The 26087-nt window shown below is 39.5% G+C and overlaps 5 protein-coding genes across 11 annotated transcripts in view; 3 read left to right on the forward strand and 2 right to left on the reverse strand.

The window, feature by feature from the left end:
- The first annotated feature begins 361 nt into the window (after positions 1-361).
- LOC123981512 (ubiquitin-conjugating enzyme E2 G1-like) lies at positions 362-5861 on the forward strand. The gene is made up of 6 exons (XM_046066375.1): positions 362-801; positions 1202-1304; positions 1416-1513; positions 1740-1918; positions 2111-2221; positions 4642-5861. Exons 1-5 carry the CDS (start codon positions 759-761, stop codon positions 2195-2197), a joined length of 510 nt encoding a protein of 169 aa, XP_045922331.1. The 5' UTR covers positions 362-758; the 3' UTR covers positions 2198-2221; positions 4642-5861.
- Positions 5862-6037: 176 nt separating this feature from the next.
- arpc3 (actin related protein 2/3 complex, subunit 3) lies at positions 6038-10977 on the reverse strand. Its single transcript, XM_046066374.1, has 7 exons — positions 10842-10977; positions 10359-10458; positions 9840-9916; positions 9274-9342; positions 8875-9001; positions 7476-7570; positions 6038-6298 (listed from the first exon to the last, which is right to left on the reverse strand). The coding sequence occupies exons 1-7, from the start codon at positions 10845-10847 to the stop codon at positions 6236-6238; spliced, it is 537 nt and encodes a 178-aa protein (XP_045922330.1). The 5' UTR covers positions 10848-10977; the 3' UTR covers positions 6038-6235.
- A 39-nt stretch (positions 10978-11016) lies between these two features.
- gpn3 (GPN-loop GTPase 3) lies at positions 11017-14642 on the reverse strand. Its single transcript, XM_046066376.1, has 8 exons — positions 14472-14642; positions 14207-14315; positions 12829-12996; positions 12406-12530; positions 12168-12283; positions 11732-11828; positions 11515-11643; positions 11017-11414 (listed from the first exon to the last, which is right to left on the reverse strand). The coding sequence occupies exons 1-8, from the start codon at positions 14517-14519 to the stop codon at positions 11349-11351; spliced, it is 858 nt and encodes a 285-aa protein (XP_045922332.1). The 5' UTR covers positions 14520-14642; the 3' UTR covers positions 11017-11348.
- A 376-nt stretch (positions 14643-15018) lies between these two features.
- On the forward strand, positions 15019-20471 carry rnf170 (ring finger protein 170). Of its 5 annotated transcripts, none has more exons than XM_046066378.1 (7): positions 15019-15278; positions 16573-16736; positions 17083-17158; positions 17917-18031; positions 18364-18437; positions 18789-18920; positions 19272-20471. In XM_046066378.1, exons 2-7 carry the CDS (start codon positions 16597-16599, stop codon positions 19539-19541), a joined length of 807 nt encoding a protein of 268 aa, XP_045922334.1. In that variant the 5' UTR covers positions 15019-15278; positions 16573-16596; the 3' UTR covers positions 19542-20471. The 5 variants fall into 5 exon arrangements, with proteins under 5 accessions (XP_045922334.1, XP_045922333.1, XP_045922337.1 ...); XM_046066377.1 differs by having other exon boundaries at positions 15023-15274; XM_046066381.1 differs by lacking the exon at positions 15019-15278 and adding an exon at positions 15392-15643.
- A 2250-nt stretch (positions 20472-22721) lies between these two features.
- The window catches only part of hook3 (hook microtubule-tethering protein 3), a 28627-nt gene continuing 25261 nt past the window's right edge, over positions 22722-26087 (forward strand). For all 3 annotated transcript variants that reach the window (XM_046066635.1, XM_046066637.1, XM_046066638.1), the window contains exon 1: positions 22722-22911. In XM_046066635.1, coding sequence (XP_045922591.1) covers positions 22855-22911 — 57 coding nt within the window. In that variant the 5' untranslated portion in view covers positions 22722-22854. The remainder of the gene's footprint in view (positions 22912-26087) is intronic.

Below are 26087 nucleotides of genomic sequence, written 5' to 3' on the forward strand. Positions count from 1 at the left end.
TTTTTTGTGAGTGTGGACAGTGTCATTTTGGCCTTCCCCACTGTTTTTGCAGAGTTGGGAGGACAGAGTATTGTTTAAAATACCATTATATGCAGTAACAATAACATTTCCCTAAAGCTAAAACATTAAAAATAGCCCCAGACCCAAAGTACACAAAAGTATGTGGACTCTACTCCTGATCTTATGGGCTGTACCTTTTAGGTCAGGATCATAGACTGTATATATAAAGGATGCGGAGCCTGGCATACAAATAGAGAACGTGTAGTTTCCATTACAAACTGTTTGTGGCAGTAACGCACCGATTGGAGGTGATATCCTGCTGCAAAGCCATGAAGAAGAAAACTTAAGCTTTCGGGGAAACGTCTGCCCTGCGCAAAGCCTGACAGGCACCACTTCATTGCCTATTATATCGTCTATGGCTGTGTGAACGAGAAATCCCACCTCTTTTGCTAAAACTAACAGTTATACATCTTAGCCATGCCACTTACTCTGACCTCAACTTTTATTTAATTGGTGTACCAGTACACAGCCTGCAAGCAATATTTACCTGAGAGGTTTTCCAGAGGGCAAGAAATACTCCATCGACCTCCACCTTTTTTTGACTCATGTTATTGGTGTTGTCAGAGCCAGACAAACGACAAAACGTGGACGGTGTGCTTTACAATCTTTGCCCGATGTTTAATTTTATTGTGATGACAGTTAGTTGGCGTTAATTAATACAAATAGCACAGTTAAACATATATATATATAGTTTCAAAATGACAGAACAGTCCTCGTTGCTACTACGTAAACAGTTAGCAGGTAAGTTGGCTACTGTTGCTACTACTAGAGCTGTTTTTGCTGTAACGTTAACGATGTATTAAATGATCACACGAGAGCAACAGCTACGTTTCATGTGGCTGTTGTTTTATTTGGTTAGCTTACGTTTTACATACAGATAGAGCTAGTGACAGCAAAGTTGAAACAACGTGTAAGTTATAGATAGCGTGCCAGACAGCTGTTAGAGAGGATATGACTAAGGCTAACGTTAGCTGCAGTTGCTCAATAACTACTGATGCCATTTCAAAATCACCACACATGCACCAGCATAAGCTAATTTGATGTACTTTAACTCCCCATGTTTGCATTCTTTCTGTTTGACAAAACCTGACTTAAACCAGTTTTTAAAGCCACGTCAGACTAATTTCAAATTAAATTTCAGAGCTCAACAAAAACCCAGTGGAAGGCTTTTCTGCGGGTCTAGTAGACGATGATGACATCTATCAGTGGGAAGTGGTCGTCATCGGGCCTCAAGACACATTATTGTGAGTGAAATTATTCACCAGGGACCTTGCATTATCTTGGGGCTGAGCTGTGTGTTCACTCATAATCCCTCGTGTAGATCTTTCACACATCATCCTCTTTGTCATCTGTAGTGAAGGAGGTTTCTTCAAAGCCACCTTATCCTTCCCACGTGACTATCCTTTGAGGCCTCCCAAGTTGAAGTTCATCACAGAAATCTGGCATCCAAATGGTAAGAACCAACTTCACAGGTCACTGTACTTGTACTTAATCCATATCAAAGAAAGTATTTGAAATTCTGTAAATAATGCTGTCAAGTGCTAAAAATATGTAGGTGTGTGTGTGTGTGTGTGTGTGTGTGTGTGTGTATATACATATATATATATATATATGCTCAGTATAGTATCCAATCTTCTGCTTTAGTATGAATGTGTCACTGAGTTACTGTTTTCTGCCAGTGGCAAAAAATGGCGACGTCTGCATCTCCATTCTACATGAACCTGGTGAGGACAAGTATGGCTATGAGAAGCCTGAGGAGCGCTGGCTGCCCATCCATACAGTAGAGACCATCATGATCAGTGTTATCTCCATGTTGGCAGACCCCAATGGAGACTCTCCTGCCAACGTGGATGCAGCTGTAAGTACCCTGCCTGGAGACAGAAAAAGGCAATAGTTTAAACTCAAGTTTGTTAGCAAATATCTGTCAGATATGCGGGGAACTCTTTGTGCAAAATGCGTAGTGAAGAAGTAGTTAGAAACGGCACAAAGAAAGTACAGGCTGCACTAATGAGGTTGTTGACAGAGTTTTGTAATATGTAATGTCCTGCAGAAAGAGTGGCGAGAGGATCCTGCTGGAGTTTTTAAGAAAAAGGTGGCACGCTGTGTGCGGAGGAGTCAAGAGATGGCTTTTGACTAAGGCTTCCCTCCAGTCATCAACACAGTAAGTACAACCACATGTCAGGATCCATCGTAGTGTAATCGCAGAGATGGTACTGTGCAGAGGCTTTAGGCAGGTTTGGAAAATGCTGTAAGAATTCTTTCTAAAATAGACATATTAATAAGATCAGTTTTATCAATTAACAAAATGTAAAGTGAGTGTTGCCTTTTAAAACAGCATACATTTTTCTAGGTACACTTGCACATATTTTTTTGAAGGAACTCTGCCAGTAGGTTGGCCAAACCATCTTGGAGAACTTCACACAGTTCTTCTGTAGTGTGGATTTAGGCAGCCTCTCTTGCTTCTCTCTCTTAATTTAATCCCAGATACTCACTTATGTTAAGATCAGGGCTCTGTGGGGACCATACCATCACTTCTAGGACTCCTTGTTCTTCTTTACCCTGAAGATAGTTCTTAATGACACTTGCTGTATGCTTGGGGTCATTGTTATGCTGCAGAATAAATTTGGAACCAATCAGATGCCTCCCTGATGGCACTGCATGATGGATCAGGATCTGCCTGTGATTCTCAGCATTAAGGAGAGCATTAATTCGGATCAGATCCCCAGCTTTGCAGAAATGCAGCCCAAAACTTGTAAGGAATTCACAAAGCTTCACTGTTGCCTGCAGACACTCATTCTGCTTGAATGAATATTGGAGAGATGCCTTCTGCTGCAGCCAAATATTTAAAATTTTGCCTCATCAGTCCAGAGTACCTACTCGTCGTCATGGAAGACTTGCGGCCGTCTTCCATGACGACCACTTATGACAAGACTTCTCCCGACAGTAGATTGGTGCACCAGGGTCCCACTGTTTTCTGACAGTTCTGGGGCCTCATTTATAAATGTTGCGTACACACAACTGTTGAATTTATAAATTTAAAAAAACGGGAGAATATGCAGTCCTCCATGCGAACTCTAACCCATGCATATGCACATAAACTGGAGAAATGTTAAACAGTGACTCAATGGCAGGAGGAAGAAACGGTTTGAAGTACCACTGTGTTAAATAAATTGAAATATAACCTTTGAGTGTTAAATAAAACTTAAGATAATTTAATATTATGAGTTAATTTGCTTAAATGGGTAACAGCCATTCCTAAACAAACACCCATTTGATTGATATCCTCTGAGGTGCGCAATAATAAAAGAAAACATGATTTAAGATAATTTATTGAAAATGAGATCTTATCCTGTTTGATACTCCCTGGAGTGCACACAAAAAGAACTGTGATTTTAAGATAATAAACACAAAGATGTCTGTTTTTGCAAAAGAACACCTCATATGTTGTACAGTTTAATCAGGAATCATTTACTTTGATCTGTAAATAAAGCATGCTAGGAATCATTTACTTTGATCTGTAAATAAAGCATGCTATGAACCTTATTCTTTTTGATGCCCCAGTCAAGCAAATAAGAGTGCATAGTTTTACATATTGTAATCACGTTTGTTGCCTTATCCCCAGGCATTTGAGTCAAACACAGTGTGTGGATGTGATGCGTTTTAATGAAGTTATTAATCAAGGGCGTTTCACTGATGATGGGCGTTAAAATGGGGGAACAAGATCCTCGCTCACCTGTGCCAACTTTTTTATAAATTTATAAAAGGAATTCGGTGTTATAGCACTACAGAACTTCGATTTTAGGGATATATATATATATATATATATATATATATAATATAATGTGTCTTTCATCTGCTGCAATAAGTTTCTTTGGCTGACCACTGTGTCTATGGTCCTCAACGTTGCCCATTTCTTTGCACTTCTTCCAAAGAGCTTGGACAGCACATCTAGAAACTGGTCTGCCTTGAACAGACCTCCCTGGTGCAGTATAACTACCTATGTCTTGGCTCAGTCTTCCCATGGTGTATGACTTTTGACAGTAAACTGTCTTCAGCAACCTCACCTTGTTAACTGAGCTTGGCTGTTTCTCACCCAGTTGTATTCCTGCTACACAGCTGTTTCTGTTTCAGTTAATGATCGTGTTTCGACCTACATATTGAATTGGTGATCATTAGCAACTGTTGGGTACAATTGTTTAATCATACACCTGACGATATGCCTACAAAATCCCTGACTTTGTGCAAGTGTACCTAGAAGAATTGATGCTCTTTTGAAGGCGAAGGATGGTCACACCAAATATTGATTTGATTTAGATTTTTCTTTTGTTCACTCGCTTTGCATTTTAATAGTTTTTATCAATTAAAATACAATCTATTAAGATGTCTATTCTTGAGAGCATTCTTACTTTACAACATTGTTTTCACACCAGCTTAAAACCTTTACACGGTATTTTGGACCTGTGAAGCTACTGTTGCTGCTCATTAGGTGACACATTTCCTTGTTAATCTGTGTAAGTACAGTGCTGTAGGTTTACACCATATTATGATGATAACCAAACTGAGATGTTCATTTTGTTTCAGGTTGGCACTGCACAGGCAACTTGACAACTTACACTTAAGTTGGCTAGATGAACATGGGGCACTACCTTTATCAACATCAACCAGCCACCCAAAGAAGAAAACAATTATAAACCCATATTGCTCTACTTATTTGTATCTTGCAGTTTGAGAGATGTTTATATTTATGAATATTGTTGAATGGCTGTAGCATTCGTGCTGCCAAAACTTCTATTTTACTTTACTTTAAATAGTTGACAACATTTCTGGTGAAGCATCAGTATTTCACTCACGGGAAGATTAATTACAGAGCCTACTTCTTTCTGTTATGTACATACTCTTCAGATTTTAGGAGAAATTAATCCATACAATAAATACCCCATTTTCTAAAGTTAGTTTACATTATTTTTAGCTATTTATTTAGAGTGAGATTATTATTGCATATCATCTGTTATGGAGGTTTTTCTTTTTCTTTTCAACCTGCATCACTGAGCCATCCAGTCTAGTTATTTCATCAATTATGCAATTTTGGAGTATTTAGTCAATAAAGAGATAGAAATACAGACACTGGTGTTTCTTTCCCTGCACACCGCAAGTGTTCTGCAGAGAAAGTGTTCCTTCTTTCCCTAAGGGAGGAAACTTCATCACCCAGTGCTGCCTTAACTCTAACTGCCAGCCGAGGAAACCTATCTACAATAAGGGCTGTCTGCATCTGAGGGCTTGTTTTGACACGAAAAAAAAACAACTATTGTGGACAAACCAAAGACAACACACAGATAAATCTATTTTTAATGAACATCCTACATTTTTTTTAACCTGTGTAAATATAAATTATGTGTCCTTGCTTGGGAAAACCCAATGTTTTGGAACGTTGCACATGTGCAGATGAAATGCATTTACCTTACCTATGGGAGAGGAAGTGTGTTGATATTGTACTGTAGCGCTTCAAATAGATCTGCTTCAAAGACATTTTGACATGTCACAGTAGGAAAAGCACAAGGTGTAAATAATAAAATGAAGGTTGGCTGAATTAGTAACACGTATTTTTCCTACTATAAGTCAAAATGTCTGCTGTGAGAAAACCCTGTACCTCCCACAAAATTATGATTACGTGATTTGATAGAGCTCAATTATAGCAATTTTATGCTTAGTAAGGACATTTGATTAATGATAGGTATGCCGTTACACCCACTTTTTAAATGAATGATACATTGAAAAGCAGTAATAAACTTTGTGGACATTGACTGTGTTTGTTTCTACCCCTCCACTCTACAATTTAGTCTTCATCTTAAATGAATAATGTCTACAGCTCACTCAAATCTAACTTTCCCGGTTTATCTTCTTTCCAAGCTACTGTTAATCAAGACTAGGTTAATATGTGCCTTATTTTCAGTGCAATAACAAAACACAGTAACACATGTTTTCCAATCTTCACAATTGCTTTATTGAATTAAGCACCAGCTCAATATGATCAACATCCAGACAAGAGAAGACATATCCTTTAAACTGAAAGAGTATAAAATCATTTTAGCAACACAAAAGCAGACCCCTCCCCACCCAAAGAAAAATCCAACCAGCCATCCTGCAGGTGTAGAATAGAAACTGGGTCCTGAGTTGTTCACTGTCCAGGAGCTGACAGACTTTTGTTCATGAACTGCCGCTTGACAAAGCACACCCACCACTGAAAGAAACAAACCTCTGTTAAGAAAAGTGTCTGAAGCTTCTGCACTGAAACTACCTGTGGCAAACAAAAAAAACACCTGGACAGCAAACAATCCACTGGTCATAAGACAACAGGAGTGTTTCAGTGTTGAAATACATTCACAACTCCAACATGGAACCTGTCTTCAATATGTTGATATACAATATATTGATATGGAGGGTGCGCTATGTTAATGTTCCTGATGGGGAGCCTGTGAAACAGCTAAATCATCTATGATGTCCTCTTCTTGAGTAACAAAGCCTTGGTCCACATTACAATTTAAACTGGATTGGGTGCTGATACCTCAGTGATTATATTCTGAATAAATGGTTACATTATCCCTCAGAATTTCATTTAAACACAGGAAATGTGGGTGAGAGCTGGTATGACCGATGCACCTTGTCATGTTTGAAACCACAGCAGAATTGCCAATAACCAGGGGCCTGTACCACAAAGCAGGATTTGAGCTTATTCAAATAAATTTGGGGTTAACCCTGGGTTTTCAGTAACTAACGCTGAACAGCTAACCTGCTCCAGAGCAGGTTATGTTCCAGATAAGATATAAACTCTATAAAAGCACTGCATACTGACCAATCAGCTCTCTTAGAAAATAACATCACCATCTTCATAGCCTGCCTTTATATTTGCTGTGGTGATGCAGCGAAACTTTTGTAGAGCGATACCATCCTACAGAGACTGATTGAGGTAGGCTACTACTTGTAGGTTTTTAAGATGTGATAGTATAGCTAAAGCCTACTTATGGCTTTGAAATGTGTTTTTATTTGCTCCGTAGTCTGTTTCTCACAGCCGTTAAAATAAATAGGTTTCATTTTTCTTATTAGGCAGAATATTATCAGCCGTTTGGTAGGCCTGTTAGAATTCAGTTTAATATGAATCTTTTTATTTTAGGTTAATAGGTATGCTATCTTGTAGCCTATTATAGAGACAACGCGCTCATGGCTGGATTGGGAAACCATGAGTTGACTTGCTGAGTTGACAACTAGCATTGTGTGACCATTTATCCTAATCGCAATTGTTAGGGTTAGTGAAGCCAGATGACAAAAAGATATCCTGGGTATGTTGAACTTGCTTCGTGGTACAGGCCCTCGATGCATATAAAGCTGTAGTGCTGTCATTTTGGAAATTTTGGACTCACCTTGCTGGGTTTGTCAGTCTGGGGGTCAAACACGCGGTCACATAGTCTCAAGCCGGTCTCCTGGCGGATCTGCTGGAGGTATGCCCTCATATTCTCTGGAAAAGGTTTCAGAACCAGTATTATAATCATCGCCAAAGACACTATGACAAAAGTCACACCAAAACATAACGTTTCATTCATTATGATCAAAACTGGGAATGGGGACCTTCAGCGTAGTTTATGCTTGTGCAAGACACTGTGGCGCAGGCCTCCGCGGACGGCATGCGAGCTACTAGCACGCACAGAGGCCTTTATGCTCAGAAGGTGTTGCTTTATTCTCCGAAACACCAGGGGGCGTGCAAATATATATATATAAAATATTTTGGGAAAGCAGCAAGAACTCAGTGGCAAAACAATTGTGGGTTTGGGACTTTTTGTTTTACATTTTTTACTTTCTTCACGGCCGAGGCAGACACTGTCTGATTTGAATGTATTCCAAGCTCTTTCCAAGTAAATTGATTATCTGGAAATTACCTGTGGACAAAAACGTAACTTCAAAATAATCATTTTACTCGTCTTTATCGAAACAGCATCATACACTTACATGTTAACTTTTTTTCCTTGCTCCTCCCATGTTTTTTTACCTTTTTTTTTTTATTTTTTAAACTCAGGCCTCCCCTGGTAACCCCATATTTAATGACATAACGCTATGAACTGTAGGCAAACCCTCAGGCAAAGTCTTCAGAGATGCGGACTTACAGAAAGCATCAAGGGCTGAGGGAGGACTGTTGTGTTCACGGCTAATAAACAGCAAAACAAGAGGAGCTGGTCTCTCCTAAAGCCATTTGATTGCCCCTGTGGTCTCTCACTGAACGGTCATACATGATTGTAAAGATGGACCTGTTCTGCCAGTCTTTGAACTTGTTCATTCATCTTTAAATAAAACACCTGCATAAATCACAGTCTGAGGCACGGCTTACATTGTTGACCTCCCAACTTTAATATTTTATTATCTTTACCAAAAAAAAAAAAAAAAAGAAGTCAGCGTTAACAGTCAGAAGCAAAGTCAAAATAGGACTGACCGAAACGCCAACATGGACGTGGCGTAATTTTAGTCAAATTAACATCTCAACCATTCCATATCTCAAGGGATGATTAAATATCCCGGCCTTTCCATGCATTTCCAACCTCAAACCCTAAAGCTGATGGAGCACTGGTCAGCATTGCTATTTTTGGCTAGATATTGCTTCAGACTGGGAATTAGATTAAAAATGTACAAGGAAACTGGCGCTAATTCAGAGAACAGGCTTGTGAAACACCCTTAATGAGCCTCAATGATTTACTGCTAAAAATCAGCAGAAATATGGCGAACTGTCTAACTGCGCAAGAGCAAGACCTAGTTTATCGCGCTGGTTCTTACCTTCCTCCTGCTTGTTTGTAGGTTTAAGATACATAGCATTGAGAGGGAAGCCAGGCTCTCCAGGAATGGGAAAGTTTGTGATGCCGAGAGTGTACATCTCCTTCTCTCCCTGGCTCCTGGAGCTGCACTGTAAAGCGAAACCCATACACAGATGCAAAGGGTTACCATCACCTATTTTACCGGCACCCATATCAATAGGCATTCAAACAATTCACATTCCACTTCTCATTTAATAACTCCCTAAAAACCATCATCCCTTGCGAGTCATCAGCCATTGGTTGAGAAACCCCTGCTTTGGCATAAGCCTTTTAATTGTTGCAACACATATTAATCTTTGCATGAAGCCAGTGTACAGAGCAGACATCAAACACTATAATAGTTAAAAAATATGCAGTTTACCTTCTGTAGCCTCTTTAGGCATTCAGAAATGTACAGTGTGACATAGATCAGCGTCCTGTCGGCCTCATTCTGAAAGAAACAACACAACATTACTTTACTGGCTGAAATACCTACAATTACACAAAAAAAGTGTATTTTGTCAAGTATAAATGTTATTGTAATTAATGCAGTTCCAGCCAGGTCTGAACAGTAAAAGGTTGTGTAGTTTAAACCCTGAGTAACTATGCATAGCTGAGGGGAACGGGATGAAGCAAGTTGGGGCATGTGGAAGTACAAAATGCACAGCTGCTTCAAAGCAGAGAGAGAGAGAGATGGGGAGGAGAAAACACAAACAAGAACAAGCACACCACCATACTTAATCTTTAAAGGTCAAAAACAAATTCTACACTCTTTTGGCATTTCTTATTTCTGTTAGATTTAGCTCGGGCAGCTGCAGGCATTGAAGCTCTTAATTTTTTTTTTTAAATGCCATGCACACATAAATATTCATTTTCTTTAAACCAGTTAGTCAGCTTCAATGAGGGACACATGCAAGCTGCCAATACATGAGACAGTCAAGTTCTTACCTTGATTTCGTAGTTCTTAAAGAAAACATTGGCCTTGAAGTAGTAAATAGCCTCATCAATGATGTCTGACTCTACCCCTGAAAAGAAAAGAAGGTATCTATAAATAAAAGGCTCAGTTCAGCACATCTGATGAAGTTTACATTTATAAGAGCTGCAAAACTATGTTTATCAATGCAGTGTCATTTCCTGTTCACCATTTCTTTAGCCCTATTTTTGGTTTGTCATATACAGGCTTCCAAGCTTTACAAACACTGACAATCTGGAAACGGAGTGTGAAGCCACATTAATGAAGAAGTTGCACTCTTCAGGCCATATAAGGAAGTGGAGGTGAAACAAGCATCAGGAACTGAGCAGCGTGTCATAACCATAGACTGTATTAAAGAAAAATAAAACCGACTCAAGAGAGTGAATAAGCCTTAAAACTAAACACAGGCTAACTGTCTAACTTACACCATGTGTTTATGTGATCAAGAGAAATTTACTCTGCTTCATTAAAACGACCATACAGCCGTAACTTACCGTCTCCTCTTGCTGGTCCCTTGAATTGGGTTTTGAGGGGAAGCAAAGCCATATTCCCCACCAGCCTGACTTCGGGGACCATCAGGCTCGAGTGATACGCCTTTCAAAAGCGAGAAAAAGTTGCTGTCACATACTGTATTTAACTAGATAACGTACATTTCTGTCAGATAGCATCTGTGACATCTCCGCTACCGCCACATCTGTTGTAACGGCTATGCTATCACGATACCAAACAATAAATGTTACGCACACTAAACTAAGAAGAATTTGCAGAAACGTTACACGGGCGAATTTATGTTTTCTGACACGTCCAACATCACGAAACTGGGACCAAAAGCTAAACATGCTAGCAAACTATGCTAACGAGACTCGTCATAGCTAACGTTAACTCGGAGGCCCTGTCTTGGTTTTCATGCAGGTTGTATGCTCTACACCGCACTGTAGACGCTTCTGCTGATCAATAATTGGGTACGATTTACTCACCGGCATGTTGCGCGATTAATATCAGTCCAACTGCTCAGCGATAGAAAAATTGTAGCACCGTAGGACCGTGCTTCCGCCTGTCCCACCCTTCAGCTATGCAGGAAGTGGCTAGATGTCATGTGGCGTGGCGGCCACATGGGGGTGCTAACACACCACTTTTCTTTACACACCTTCATTTTTTTTCTCTTAACATTTTATTTAAAAATATAGCATTCATAAATGTATTTAGTAACACCTCTTTTAACTTTAACATTGTCCTGAAATAATAATACATGACACATGGGTTGAAATCACACATTTTGTTTGTGTCATCAAAGCAGCCACAAAAAACAAAAACACATGACACAAGATGTTCATGATCTTCAGTCAGTCTTTTGCCCTTTCTCAGTGTCCTTGCAGTCACATGCCATTCTCGCCTGAACTTCATTGAGTGTATATTGGTTCTTCATCAGTCTCAAATGTGTTTTAACTCTTGCCAAGTTTCTTTTCCTGTAGTCCTGTTACTCCTCAGCTGTCGGATTTGTCTTGAAAAATCTCATCATAATTTAGGTTAGCAGGCTCTTCATCAACCTCCTGTAGGAAAGGATGGGAATAACAAATAAACCAATATTATAGTATTTAACATATTGTTAAATGCTATTTGATCGTGTTTTGCTTTTGTTTGTTTCTTCACCTTTGGCTCCTTGAACTCCAGGTCCTCTCCATACTGTATAGAGAAGTCAATGTGTTGCAGTACTATGTTAATACCTTCCTCATCTGTGCGATCAAAAGGCAGGAATCTCACCATGCTGTAGTCATCAATCTGGACACACAGACAGTTAAGCATTAAGAAAATACCAAAAATTCTGATCCAAAATGAAATTCAGTATCAAATTAAGGGCCTCACTTACCAGACCGCATATGGCTTTAGTCAGCTTCCTGAACTTTGTGCTTCTGATGGTATCTGAGTTATCATCCATCATTGAGTACATGTCTGGGTCCAGGTACCTAGTGAAAAATAAAGCAAAACACAATCAGCATTGCTTTCAGATGAACAACCTGTTTAATTTACAAGATTTTTGAGAATTCAGAAAGTAGCGGCCTTTCCTCGTTTACTAGGTTATTGGTTTTGAAAAATACCCTAAACTGAGGTTCAAGCTTGTAAAGAACTCTCTTTAACAAGAGAACTTCGGATGCTATGCAATTCACTTGTCACTATTGTGAATAGTCACTGTAACGCTTCCTGTACTTGAGTCTTAGCACCAACATTGAGGGGAATCATTGCTGAAAGTTGCATGTGGGCTGAACACACATCACACTGTTGTACTGTATTAATATGGAACTTACTTTTCTATTTCCTTCTTCGCTTTCGGACTAAGCAAGTCCATTTTTGTCATGATGTTTACTTGGGGGATCTCTAATGACACCATGGCACTCAGGGCAGCCATAACACCTGAGATGAACTGCAAGTCAGAAAAGAGGGAAGATGTGAGACTCCGCGCCTGCTCTCATTACTGTGCTTCAGTGCAGAAATGAGGTGTGTTCAGACACAAAGCGGAAGCAAATGAACGAGATCGTCTGTTACCTTAAAAGACTCCACCATGAACTGGGAGTCCACCAGAAAGACCCCACACACCCGAAACTCCCACTGCTGGAGCTGCTCCACCAGCTGCCTCATTACAGGGAGGTGTGTGTAAAGTTCAATCTGACCTGCAAATAAAGCCACCAGTCAAAACTGTGTGAAAACATAGCCCTAAAACTGGGACAGTGCTGTATATACAGTGCTGATGTAAATAGAACGGACACAGTCATTTATGACCACACTGCTGTAATGAAAACCATGGCAAATATCATTGCAGAATCTCTTGTTCACTTGTTTTCTTTCTTAAATGAATTAATGTCCTCATCAAATCACTTCCATTCCACTCTTAACATACTGTGCCGTATGCAAACAGAAGGGGGTAAGTCAATCTTGCACTGGCTTCAGTGCGTCTGCCACGATGTTTACCTGGGCAGTCAAACAGTACATAGTCATCCTCTACATGACCCAGGGTTTCCTCCAGCCAATCAAAGTTGTTGGCGAAGTACTCCATGCAAAACACCAGGCCTCCATTGGGTCCAAATCTGAGAGAATGGTCCTCCATCACGTCATCCACCTGGATCAGCTCACGGATGTCTGAGGACACAGAAACAATGGGGTTGTCTTGAAGAAAATAACGCATTATTAGGTATAGTAAATGTAATAGCAAATAAACTATTAGCATGTGATTCAGAAAATGTATCTCACTAACATGTTACTCCTCTCCCCCTCGGCCAGAGTGCATGTACATGTGCAGTAAACTACCGTCTACAGTCTAAATTATGATAACATAATGTTTTTGGTAGTGATAGACCAATTAATTGGTTGATCGGCTGATCATCTGGCATTTTGAGATAAATGGGCATTGGCCGATGCCTGCGCTCATAATGCTGATAAACCTGCCTGTGGACACATCTACGGGCAGCTGTGTCGGTTGTGGCTGCTGTGGAACAATGTTAGCGCTTCCTCTTGTGAGTTTTTGGAAGGTGGTGAAAAGGGTAATTTCAGGCCTTGTACTATAACTCTCTTGCATCCTGCTGTAAACGGTTGCCTAAATTTTCCTCAGTGATCTTCTTTTCTAAACGTTAACAAGATTCTCCCATCCTAAATGACAATCTTATCTAAAACCCATTACTGATAGCATTATAATGTATAGAATAATGTAGTTGAATGACGTTACTGCTGACATACTGTACCCCAATCTCCCTAAACACCAGTCACATTCTGAAATCTACAGCATAACCCAAAATATTTTTCTTACTCATTAATAAAAATGCTATCTAAAACAACATGTTACTGGCCATGTCTATTAGATTGTAATGAGCACAGAAAAATATACATATATATATATACACATAATATAAAATATGACTTTTCTATGTTTTAATACTGGCATTACATATCAGCCATTGACTGCCCTGCTCTCTAAATATTGGCATGCGGCATTGAAAAACCCACATCAGTCGACCACTAGTATTTGTGTTTTTCTAAGATATATATTTTATGGTGTATTGGTTTGGTACTGTTTGTATTGTTGAGATTACTAGTTTATTATACATGATATGAACTAGCTCAACTATCTATGTATTATTATGTCTCAGTGCTTCGGGGTTTTAAACGTGGACTAAAACACTATCTAAACCCAATATAAGTACGTAATAACACAAATTATTCTCTTCTTACCTTAACCTAATTGTGTTTATATTTTTGTAAACCCTCTGTTCTGGGTTAAGTACGGCTAAGATTTACTATTTGTAGTTAGATCATGTACCCATCCGTTTGTGAACTATGAACATGCTGTATTCACCTGCCATGACAGGGTAGTCAAAGTGCTCAGCTGCTGGGTCCAGATTGACCACCTGAACTGAGCGGTTTATGGACTCTGAATGCTGGACCATGGTGGAGCAGTAGGTACTCTGAAAAGGAAAATAAAACCCAAAACAATAAACAAATGAAAAGCAAATGTAACTTGAACTTGGTCTATGTTGCAACCTCATGCCTTAGCATAGCGCTTTAGCCGAATAGCATAACAAGTCATTCCCAGTCGTATAACTGAATGACTGATAACTTACCTTACCGCTACCCGCCGGGCCCATCACGAGCTGGGCGTAACGAGGCATTCTGCCTCAATAAAAAGGTGGCGTGGAAAAGTTAAGATAGCTAGCTTTATTTTATGGACGCGTTATATTGTTTCCCACTAATCTCACTTGATGCACACCAGCGTTGCGTCAAGTCCCGCCCCCTGTTTTGCCTCTGATTGGCTACTACTAACCTAACGAACACGTACTAGCCAATCAGAGGTAGAGTTGTTGCAAATGGGAAATACGTCTTGTTTTCAGGGACGTTCACACCTGTTGTAAAGCCCGTAAAGCCAACTACTGCCACACTGGTCAGAGTGTGAAATGCAATTAAGCGATAGATAGATAGATAGATAGATAGATAGATAGATAGATAGATAGATAGATAGATAGATAGATAGATAGATAGATAGATAGATAGATAGATAGATAGATAGATAGATAGATAGATAGATAGATAGGCTAAGCTATAATATCAGGAGCAATGCACTATTTGAGAGATCTATGAAAACCACCAGCTATCCTGTGGAGGGCGACAGTGCGCCTTGAAGCGTTTAAATTGACAATCTCAGAAGAAGAAAAAGCAAAAGCGGAAGCAACAACTTGAAACTGCAGCAACGTTACTAGCTTCATGCAAAACTGATTTAAAACCAGTTCTTGATTTAATCAAGGATGCTGCTGCGGCTACTCGCCCCGACGTGGTGATCTGACTCTAAAATCTGTCATCTCTGGAAAGAAAAATGCCTCGAGACTCAAGTTTGGAGCCTGGAGTTTAGAGAAAGGTGGACTTCTCATTGGTAGGTGGGGTAATTCGTCATGCCCTGTCTTGTAACGTTACTGCAGTGCTTTGCGATGTAGTTGGGAGGTTACATAAGTCAGAGTTTATCAGCTGTCATTCTGCTCTTGTTTTGTGACAGCCAGACCCTAGGCGTCCTTGTTTAACCAAGCAAAATGGTTTATGATATGGCTACGCAATAACGGCCCGCTTGAGCTCGGATTACCATCTGTTTGTGTTTAATCTGTGTGCTGTACTGTAATTTAGCTACTGCCCAACGTCGGGGGAGGGTGACTCAACGTATTTATAAATGAATTACCTGAACAACACATTCACGTTACCAACCAGCCCGGTACTCAACTCTACGCTAACTCTAAACTTAGCTAGCAGCGTGGGTAACAGATTAATTGTAAATTTATGGCAGACAGTGCTAGCTGATAAGTAACGTTAATGAAAGAAAACAATGCGTTTCTATATATTCTGTCTTGGTATATCTTGGTATATCTTTTGATTATTGGAAATCTGACTGATAACTGTCCAGCACTGTTAGCTAGTCTGTTTGATGTGCTAACGATACGAAGCCTTCTGCATCTAACGTTACTGTTGTAGCTGGACGACGCTGACGTTAGCTTCCGATTCAGTAGCTGGGTAATGAAAAAACAAGTCTGCAATAATTCAAAGTTTGTAGCTTAAAGATGAAAATACCACTTGTACCACTTTAAAACCTGCAGAGACATTGTAAGACGAATATCTAGAGTAAATTAATATAAAAGGTTCAGTCAAAGTAGTTTCTGTTCCTTTATGCAAGCAAGTTATTCTATTGTTTGAAATTGTATGTTTTTGACTCTCTCATTTTGAAGTGACTTTGAAAACTGGTAGCACTGTGGACTATGCATTGAATCCAAGTGGTGAACCTTGTGTGTGGCTTCATTGTTTCGGGGGTTCCAGCAAACTTGTGGCTGTAACTTTGTTCATTGAAAGATCTAAATGTGAAAATGTAAAGTATTATTTAGTATTTGATTGTCTTATATTATACGGCTGTAGCAGAAGCATGATGATTCAGGTTGTTTTAAAAAGCTATCAATCTGGTATGTGGTAACTTTTTTTTTAAAGGACATTTGCCATTATTTAGATGCTTTACAGACTATAAAGATGTTGATATTTATAGAACAATTAATATTATTAATAAGAACAATAATAAGCATAGTAATTTAATATTTTACTAATGTACAAAGTTTTATTTTATTATTTCTATTAAAAAGAAAAGGAACAGAACAGTGTCCAGTGAAATGATTAACCTTTTGTTTTCTTTTTTCCTAGTGTTGAAGGCTATGAGTGTCAGTGATGGAGGACAGTCAATGTGGGGACTTGGACTACATGATCCAAGATGAGGACACTTTGATTGAGGGTGTCAGCAACCAGGTCTTATTTGTTGTGGTGCTCAGTGTCACCTTCCTTGCAGGCCTTCTCACTCTGCTCTGCAGGTAAGCAGTAAGTTCATGATATTTATGTAAAGTAGTAGTATTTTTTTAAATAAATATTTTTACCCCCACTAAATATATTTCACTAAACAGCAAAGCTTTACTATAGTTAAATCTTGCATAGGAAAACTTGTCTCCACAATTTCTTTGCTTGTAGGCACTGCTTGGCAAACCATTCATTTAGCTATTGTCTTATCAAAACCTTGCTTTCTGTTCTGCGTGTTTGTGCATTAGCTTTTCCAAATCATATGCTAAATGAAAAATTTGCATAGCTTTATGTGCTGCTTACACTCATGAGTTTCAGCTCAGTAAAATTATGATGCCAAATGTCTACCTTTTGACCTCCCAGACAAGAGGAGCAGAACATTCATCCTGAGAATCAGGAGCACGTTCGAGCTGTCCGACAACAGCTCCAAACAGAGCAGGTACACGGGCAAATACAACTCCCAAATATGATTGAGAACGTACAAACAACAACACGATATCAAATCTGTTTGAATTGTTAAATTTTTTTTGTTATTTATTTTTTCACAGTTACACCTAGAATTGTAGTAAGCGTTGCAACTTTAGCACTTTTTGTGTTTTGTCTAACTGGTGGACATAGACAAAATCTGGTTTATTTCAAACTATAGAAGGTAATTGTTTTCAAATACCTGCAAAAGTATCGAAAGCTATTTAGTCAATTTGAGAATCATGTTGTTACTTTTTACACTTCATCTGAACCAAAAGTAATACTAAGCTAGTATCTTATCTGTATCTTATAATAAGTATAAATACTATATAAGAATATATAATAGTATCTGTATACTTGTTTAAAAATGCATTTAGTTTGGGAAAGCCTTTTAAGTATTTAGGCTAGAAATTAGTAGAAAGCTGTGGGAGTAAGCTGGAAAGTGTATGTTGCCAAACAACCATAGGGAGTTGTAAAAGGGCTATGTTTAAATATAAAGTTTATAAATTAACCATGAACATATTCTACAAGTTTCAAAGAAAGTTGTTCTCAGTTAACATATTATGATGGTACGAAATAAGGTAACTCCCTGTATAGTTTTGCTGGATTGATGACTGGCTTTATCTTTCATACATTTATATTTTATTTTTCAGCAAGGACATACATTTCCAAATTTTCTGGTGTATGATGACTCTTATATTAAACTTTATGTATTTGATTTCTTTCTGTCAGGATGAAAATTCTCAGGCAGAGGCCAGGCAGCAGTATTACACAGACATGTCTTGTCCTGTATGTTTACAGCAGGCTGTTCTGCCTGTGGAAACCAATTGTGGACACCTTTTCTGTGGTAAGACTGTAGTACAGATTTTGCTAATGTGCACTAATTAAAACCAAACAGTTCCATGAAACTGAAAGAAAAAGTGAAGATGCTTCTGGAGACATTTTTCTCCTTTTAGTCAGCTAATTGGTGATTGTCACTTGTTGAGCATGTTTTCTTAACTGTATGCTGTTAGCATGTGTTGGCTTAGCTAGATAATACACAGAAATCAGAATGAATATAGAATTCAGTTGAAAAAAATCTAATTAATCAAAGCATACATGGATCAAAAGACTTATTAGTTATTTTATTTGTACATAATACTGTGTTCATGTTGTAAAGTGCTGTCTTGTCCTGCATAGGCTCCTGCATTATAGCCTACTGGAGGTATGGCACGTGGCTGGGTGCTATTAACTGCCCCATCTGCAGACAAATGGTGAGACTTGTAATAAACGTTGGATGTAAAATGAGCTTTTATTATTACCATTTGTTTCCAGGCCAGACCTAAAGGCAGCTTGTAGTATTGCTTGCCTACAAATTTACCCTTAGAGATAAATGCTAAATACTCATCTATTAAGACTTGTACTAATGGTTATCGTTACGTGTGAAGCTCCTTTAAGCTTCTAATTGTTTTCTGTTCATTATTGTCAAAATCAGTAACTTCCGTTTTCATCCCTGGTTTCGCAGTGTTACTCTTTCCTCATTCTATTGTTTTTACTTATGTAGGTGTGCGCCATACATTTCCTTTTTGGCATCAGATATGTATTCTTTCCCCTGCCTTGCCCAGGTAACATTGCTCTTCCCACTATTTCATGAGCATGCCACACCTCAGAGGGTCCAGGATGGCGAGGCTGAACCTCAGCTGATATTAAGAGACATTAACGATTACAACCGCAGGTTCTCAGGCCAACCAAGATCTGTGAGTATGCTATAGCCAGCTACATTCATAGGGGGCTGTAGTTACAGGTTAGCTTGGATTACTTTAACGTTATTCAAATTTAAATAACATGTACATATGTACGGGTTAAAGATGCCACTGGAGACATTGTCATTGTCCTGTTTTGTGTGTTCTTAAAATATGTTAATCAGTGACAGTGCTTTTGAGTATTCTAACAACATTAATGCGCATCCAAACTGTGTATAATTTGTAGCACTGCTGGTAAAAGATACAAGTATGCAAATGAGATACTGACTGGAGTGCATTGTAATTCAGGGGAGTATATTTAGAACAGACTTTCTCATGACATTTCCTCTCCTCCGTCTTCTTCAGTATATGGACAGGCTGCGAGACGTGCCCACCCTGCTTCGTCATGCCTTCAGAGAAATGTTTTCCGTGGGTGGCCTCTTCTGGATGTTCAGAATTCGGATTCTTCTCTGCCTGGTCGGCGCGCTCACGTACCTGGCCTCGCCGCTCGATATCCTCCCCGAGGCCCTCTTCGGTCTCCTGGGATTCATGGACGATTTCTTTGTAATCTTGCTTCTCTTTGTGTACATCTCTATCATGTACAGAGAGGTGGTTACACAGAGACTGAACGGCTAGGTGCTCGCCCACCAAAAGTGGCTTCAAGCTCGCACGTGTCAGGCTCAGGAAGAGGGGAACGCAGCATCTGATGTGGACATGTGAAGACTGAACAAACGCTCAAAGGACAGTTGATCAATAATGCTGGAAAAGTGTTAGTAACAGATTGAGCTATGAATCTTTTTTGTCTATTCAGCTACTTGAGGGACATCCCTAACTGACTGACTAGCATTACTGCCAATTATATGACAGCATTGCCAAAAGCAGCAGTCATTTATATAATGTGCATATCATCATAATGAGACAACTGTATGTAAATGTATTGATAGCAGTGTCTTGATAACATGCATTTAAAGTTGACTGACGTGATTGTCAACTGTTTGTTAAAATGTGTGTTATTGGAACCATATTAAACTGATGAGGCACTATGTAAGTAACCTGTGACTATGCATAATCATAATGACTGGAAAATCACAGCTTTTCTTGCTTGTGTAAAATCATCATCATTTTCACCACCAGCAGTTTACATTTATTAATTAGATCTGATGAAACCTACACCTTTCTGCGTGCAATCCTCATGAATTGTGGATGCACAGGATTATAACTCCTCAACTGGCAGATTTCTACTCAAGAAATATATATATATATATATATTTTTTTTTTTTTTTTTTAATTAATCCCAAACCAAAGGTGTTAAATAGTAATTGTAGGTCACGTTGAATGTAGACTCTTCCAGTGTTATGAATGTTAACTTTTCATCTCAAAGTTTACCTAAACCTCTCCAAGATAATTGTGAGTTTGGATGTCTCGCAACCAGATATTTACAGTCCTAATCCTGAAACTCCATGCACACCATCAAGATTTTCAGATTTTTAATTCATTCTTGGAACATCAGTGTCCTATTTTTAAAAAATCTGTAAGTAAATAAAAATGACAATGATGTCAACATATCTAACAGTGTTTGATTCAGTTCATTTCTAGCGAATATTTTGTAAATATTTATATGCTAATTTGGAGAGGTTTGAGAGCTCTGTTAAGAACTTATGCTGCTGGTGCACTGTGAAGATACAGTTGTCATTCACAACCTTTTTGACTTGTGAGACCTTAACAGTCATAGCTTGTGTCGACCAGTCCAGCCAAAGACAGATATTCCATTTTCTGGTTTATTTGTTTATTGGAGGGGAGGCTAAAAGTGATTGATTTATTAATACAAATAAAACAATCATCAGGAATAGATGATATCTTAAATGTGTAGAAATACTTTCCCCCCCCCTCTTCCTGTTAAGCTTTTCTTGACACCCTAAAGGTACTCTCAGTGAGGTGTCCTGGGGGGGAGCTGAAAATGGCTGCTTCAGAGCAGTAACTGAAACAGTATCCAGGCCATTTGCTTTCTTGGGGCTTAATTTGCTAAGCTAGCATTGGGCTTAATGTTCATGTATATAGTGGGGGGGGGGGGGGGGGGGGGGGGGGGGTGAGGTGCGTGTGACTACAGTCAACTGTAAAATTAATTCAGTTTGTCTGACAGCTTCAGATCACCTAAAAAAAGACCCATCAGTCCCTCTTGAAATGTCTCACTTGAAGATGTGGCACATGCAAATCTGTGTCGTACCTTTTCACTGTCTAAACTGATTGGCGTCTTCTCCACTTTGTCGTCTGGGGTGTTTCAGCAACCTCCACCCTTTTGTGAGCTGAACTGAAGCCAATGAAAGCAGCGTGTGTTGTAAATGCCTCTGCTGCTCTCCAGAACTGGTTAGGTGAGAGTCTGGTGTGAAAATACTGTAGCTGATTGACGAGTCAGTGCTGTGGCGCAATCTGCATCAGAATTTCCAAAATATAAATATGAGGCAGCTGTTTTTTTTACCCCTACATACTACATCATCTAAGCTAAGTTTTGCTGGTATATGTTTTGTGCCTTCTCACTGTGTTTGTCAAGTTTCGGGAGCAAATTGCCTTTTCAAAATGGTAAATCAATATACCAGTGTCAATAATCTAGCTGAAGGAGGAATCCGCTAAATCAATTGTTCCAAACCTTTTTGTTTGTAACTCCACTTCAACCAAGGCAGTGTTTTCACCTCGTTTTAGTTTAATACATTTAAGAGGCCCAAAGAGGTAAAATGATCCAGTAATTTACAAGAAAAATGCAGAGATTAGAGGAATGCCATTTTGTGTAGCATACATTTTCTGCTTTCCTTTGCTGGCAATAGTCTCATGACCCCTCTAATTTAACCTTGCTACTCCAGGTTGTGAAGCACTGCACTAAAATACTATAATTTCTGAACATATCCTATATATTCTATTTGTACCCACACAGCTCATGCTAATGCATTTTGTTTATCTTCCCCTTTGGCTGGATCACCTACAGAGCAAAGAGGTCACTGAGGGCCTGGGGCCATGAAATTCCCAAGTTGTCTGCATGGCAATAACGTTGTGGTTTTTTGATAAATTACAGATTTATTTTTTAATATGCACCAGTCGAGAATAATTAAACTGAAATGGGGCCTAAGGTCACTTTTGCATTTCAAACAAACTTTGGGTAAAGAGGGGTTGAACAGCTCATGTTTGCTACAGGTCAGCCCAGCCCCTGCAAGCAAATGTTCTTTATTCTTCCCTTCAAAATGACTGTATATGCCAGTTCAGTTTGTTTTTACCTAGCTTCAAAATGTACTCTACTCATTTTCAGGGCAGCCCACAAGGGGGGGGGGGGAGGGGAAAGCATTCTGGGGCCCAGCTGCTAGGGGGGCCCATGTAGTCCAGCACTAATGATGTTCATTCTAAATATAAGCAAAGATAACCACATTTTATTTAGAACCAAAAAACTCACCATTACTTATTAAAATTAATGTAATTTTGCTTTAGTAAAATATAGCCTGTTTCATAATGAAAACATGCTGTTGTATGCAACCTCAAAACATCAGAAGTACACCACATGCGCAGGCCATGTATGTGTTTATGTAGGAGAGAGAGAGAGAGCACAGCATGCCTTGACATGAGTAAAGCAGATTTGCAGAGGGCCCATTTACTGGACCTTTTCAGGGGCCCAGTCATTTCTGTGGGCAGGCCTGCTCATTTTATATGACATTCATGTTCCACCGGAAAATTTCTCCGGTTGGGTTTTTGTTTTAATGTAATCGTGGGAGTTTCTCATAATAGTCACTTTTGACTCCGCCCACCCAGCCCTCAGCTGGCAGACGCCGGACCAGCGAAGAAGCGAGCCCGACTATTGGCCGACCGGGAGGCACCCAGAGAGCGAGAGACTCGGGAGTAACGTTACATGAAGCCGACTGTTAACTTCAGGCTCTGTTCACCACACAAAGTCGGTCCACGTTAGTTAACGATGAGTACATCAGAGTGCTTGGATCGAATGGAACTGTGTGAAAGCCTCTTGACATGGGTAGGTGATCAAATGTGAAGTTTCTGGGCTCATTTTCACTGACAGACAGTTCTCCGGCACCCGGCGATGCTAGCTAGCATACAAGGCTAATACCAGCTCGATGAGCTAGCGGCGGTAACGTTAGCAGGCTAGGGGAAAATGACACGGGCTCACGTTAGTTACGTGTACAGGCCAGCTGTTCGCTGCTTTAGCTGCCGATGTGTTGCTTGCTAGCCGCCAGCAAACCAAACTACCTAATGAAGACTATAATTTTGGTTGTAGATGTGTGCAGTCGGGTGTTTAGCTAGCTCAACTTCACTAATGCGCTGTCGTATGTTGTATGTAAGGGGATCAAACGGCAGAGACGCTGGCCTTGTTATGGTTCAACAATTTTATTGCGAAGGCTTTTTCCTCTGGATTGAGCATCTACCGTTAACGTTACAGCTCGGTGTCTGCTTTGAGTCCGAATTCCTGTCATTGTTGTCCAATGTATCATAAGATCCGCTTTCCCTTCCCCATTGCTCCTTCTCATCAGCACTGTCACATAGAGTAAAGCTTCCCGGGGCTTGGATTTATAACGTTACATCGATGATCTTTTTAGCCACAGACTGAAAACAGATATCTTAAACGACCGAGTGGAATAAGGCATCAGATTGTAGGATCACATGCTATCGATTGCAGCTAATTATGTGGCTAAGGCTGGGATGATACATTTTTAGCTTGTTGTAGAATATTTTGGGTAACGTTATGGCTTTTGGTGCGCTGATACAACGTTTAAACTAAAGCAGAGATCGGTGTCTGAGGGTAAGAAATAGCTGATGTGAATATGAGATCCAAGTAATATGGACACTCACTGTTTGTGCCACACATCTTGAGTGAAATATATCGCGAACAAGTCCAGACTCTCTGTACTGTAATGTTGATTTTCAGACAAGGAAAATGAAACAATAAAGGTAACTGTATGTATGATGCTCCAGCTTGCATCACAAAGCCTTACTCAGCTGTGTAAGATAATTGTGACTAAATTGGCTGAGCTAGCATGTGATGGAAACCGTACATGTAGTAACACAGACTGTTATAAATGTCAGAAGTGAAAACGTGCCTATGGTGCTGGTTATACTTGAGCTTAGTACAAGCAAGCTACGTGGCTGCTTCTGCATGGTCATGTGCTTCCTTACTTGTCATGAAATCATGCTTGAAATCAATTTTTGTGAAACTGAGAAGTATGCCTTTCAGAGCTTGTGTGCTTAATGTTAAAATGTTTCATTTACAGCATCATTCAACATGATTGTTTGGTTCAGAACATGTTCAGCACGTTCACTTGGTTCACTTAGTAAATTCAGTCCATTCCAGGTTACAGCCCATCTGTATCCTGTATCTGGCTGTGTATCGCTGTCGCCTCCTCCTGTTGTTGTCACATCTTGGCTTATGTGTGACACCTCAGAATTGCCTTCCTTCATGTTCCTAGTAATGATGTGGCAGGCAAACATTCCTCACATACCTGTTAACTTTGAAGTCACAACACTGAGTGTGACTGGTGAACCCTAACTCTAAAACATGCAAGACTCTTCCTCTTAAAAAATAGCAGTGGAGCTATCTAGGCAGCTGTTTGTGCTTTAGATGATAGGAACGGATACTGAGAAACACCAAGTGCTTACTAATTAATGGAGTATTTAGTAGTTATTGTATCATATTAAATAATTAATAACAGAATTAAAAGAAGCTACTGTGCTATTCAAACGTGTATGATTGTAGTCTGTTGGGTCAGTAATGGCTGTTTGTCATGAACAGTGTTGCATCATCCATATACTGTACATAATTTGAAACTCCTCCAAATAATACAGTGTTCAAATAATATACTGCCAAGCTGCTACTTTTGAATGCTCTGTTCATTATCTTAGAATTATCAGTTAGGATGAACAAATAAATAAAGGTATTTAGGATTTTTTTTTAGGGATTGCAGTCCAGGCAGCATACCTATATAGCATGAAGTATTCTATGGCTTTGGTGTGGATAATGTAACCAAATGTCAGCCAAATGCCATTAGAGTTTATGTTGACAGACATTTGTTTTTCATTTGATACTTGTTGCCTGTTGTATAAAGCTGTTTGTCTAATAAGATATCAGGATGCAAGCGATAAAACAATCTCATGTCAATGTAATTAATATGTATTGTCAGTTGTAGATCTCGTGCTGTATTTTATGCTCTGTTAATGATTGTATGTTGTTCCTCAAATGTAAGTCCCTTTGGATAAAAGCGTCTGCCAAAAGAGTAAATGCAATCAGTGGTCAAAAATATTGAGCAACAACATGTTTTTCTTTGGGACAGTATATTTGTATTTGGTTTACAGGAGAGCTGTTGATTTTAATGGAGCAGAGAATCTTGATATAGCCTTAGCTGCAAGAGCTATCTTATAAAATCAATACACATGGTGAGATATTTATCACATTTCACCATACATGTACTTTAGCCTTTCCTGTGACTATTTAGCTCTATTGTATGGAGGGGAAATGACTGCTTAACGTCTATATACAATTATAGTAGGGTTGGGCAGATAGACGATGCCATCATCCATCGGCGATGACAGACATCACGATGTTGAGCCGGCATCGTGATTGTAAAACCCCGCCCCCCCCAGCCAAAAAAATCTCAAATGTTCTCATTATACAACCCTGTGAAAGCAGGTTTTAATGACCACGAACATTCTTATTATTGTTTTTAAGTATGCTTTGCACCTGCCTCGGAATACACACTCACACACACCTACAACTCGGGTAAACGCCCCGGCTTGCCCCGCCTCGCTCTGTCTCTCTCTCCTCTGTCTGCTCCATTTTCACCATCAGCAGTGTTTTCTAAAGTCGCCTAAAAGTCTCAAGTGTCACTGAGAGCTCATCTTATTTCCGTATATCTCCATAAGACAACTGGTAGCCCCCCATGCGTGTGCGCGCTTCCGCTGTCATCATCCATCCAATGTTGCATTGTAGACATCGCCCAACTCTAGTTTATAGCAGTGCTATTTAAAAAGAATTGTGTCTGACATTTATGGCGCTCTCATGGAAATGACACACTGGGCCAACTGCACATCGCCAAAACAACTGAGTGCATTGGCTGCATTGTGTCTTGGTTATTTTTGTGACATGGTTTTTTTTTTTTTTTAAGTAGAAACCGCTTCATCAGGCACCACATGCACATTCAC

The sequence above is a fragment of the Micropterus dolomieu genome, linkage group LG13 (assembly GCF_021292245.1).
Source record: "Micropterus dolomieu isolate WLL.071019.BEF.003 ecotype Adirondacks linkage group LG13, ASM2129224v1, whole genome shotgun sequence".
Classification (NCBI taxonomy): domain Eukaryota; kingdom Metazoa; phylum Chordata; class Actinopteri; order Centrarchiformes; family Centrarchidae; genus Micropterus; species Micropterus dolomieu.

What these genes read in the sequence shown, in the direction of transcription:
- LOC123981512 (XM_046066375.1), top strand. Translation starts at nt 759, where the DNA reads ATGACAGAACAGTCCTCGTTGCTACTACGTAAACAGTTAGCAG. An exon ending in AGAAATCTGGCATCCAAATG is followed by an intron (nt 1,514 to 1,739) that starts GTAAGAACCAAC and finishes GTTTTCTGCCAG; the next exon opens with TGGCAAAAAATGGCGACGTC. An exon ending in CTGCCAACGTGGATGCAGCT is followed by an intron (nt 1,919 to 2,110) that starts GTAAGTACCCTG and finishes AATGTCCTGCAG; the next exon opens with AAAGAGTGGCGAGAGGATCC.
- arpc3 (XM_046066374.1), bottom strand. An exon ending in GCCTAAAGAGGCTACAGAAG is followed by an intron (nt 9,002 to 9,273) that starts GTAAACTGCATA and finishes TTCGCTTTACAG; the next exon opens with TGCAGCTCCAGGAGCCAGGG. An exon ending in AGACTGACAAACCCAGCAAG is followed by an intron (nt 6,299 to 7,475) that starts GTGAGTCCAAAA and finishes TGTTTCTTTCAG; the next exon opens with TGGTGGGTGTGCTTTGTCAA.
- gpn3 (XM_046066376.1), bottom strand. Translation starts at nt 14,519, where the DNA reads ATGCCTCGTTACGCCCAGCTCGTGATGGGCCCGGCGGGTAGCGGTAAG. An exon ending in TCATGGTGGAGTCTTTTAAG is followed by an intron (nt 12,284 to 12,405) that starts GTAACAGACGAT and finishes TCTGACTTGCAG; the next exon opens with TTCATCTCAGGTGTTATGGC. An exon ending in CTAAAGCCATATGCGGTCTG is followed by an intron (nt 11,644 to 11,731) that starts GTAAGTGAGGCC and finishes CTGTGTGTCCAG; the next exon opens with ATTGATGACTACAGCATGGT.
- rnf170 (XM_046066378.1), top strand. Translation starts at nt 16,597, where the DNA reads ATGGAGGACAGTCAATGTGGGGACTTGGACTACATGATCCAAGATGAG. An exon ending in AACAGCTCCAAACAGAGCAG is followed by an intron (nt 17,159 to 17,916) that starts GTACACGGGCAA and finishes TCTTTCTGTCAG; the next exon opens with GATGAAAATTCTCAGGCAGA. An exon ending in TCTCAGGCCAACCAAGATCT is followed by an intron (nt 18,921 to 19,271) that starts GTGAGTATGCTA and finishes CGTCTTCTTCAG; the next exon opens with TATATGGACAGGCTGCGAGA.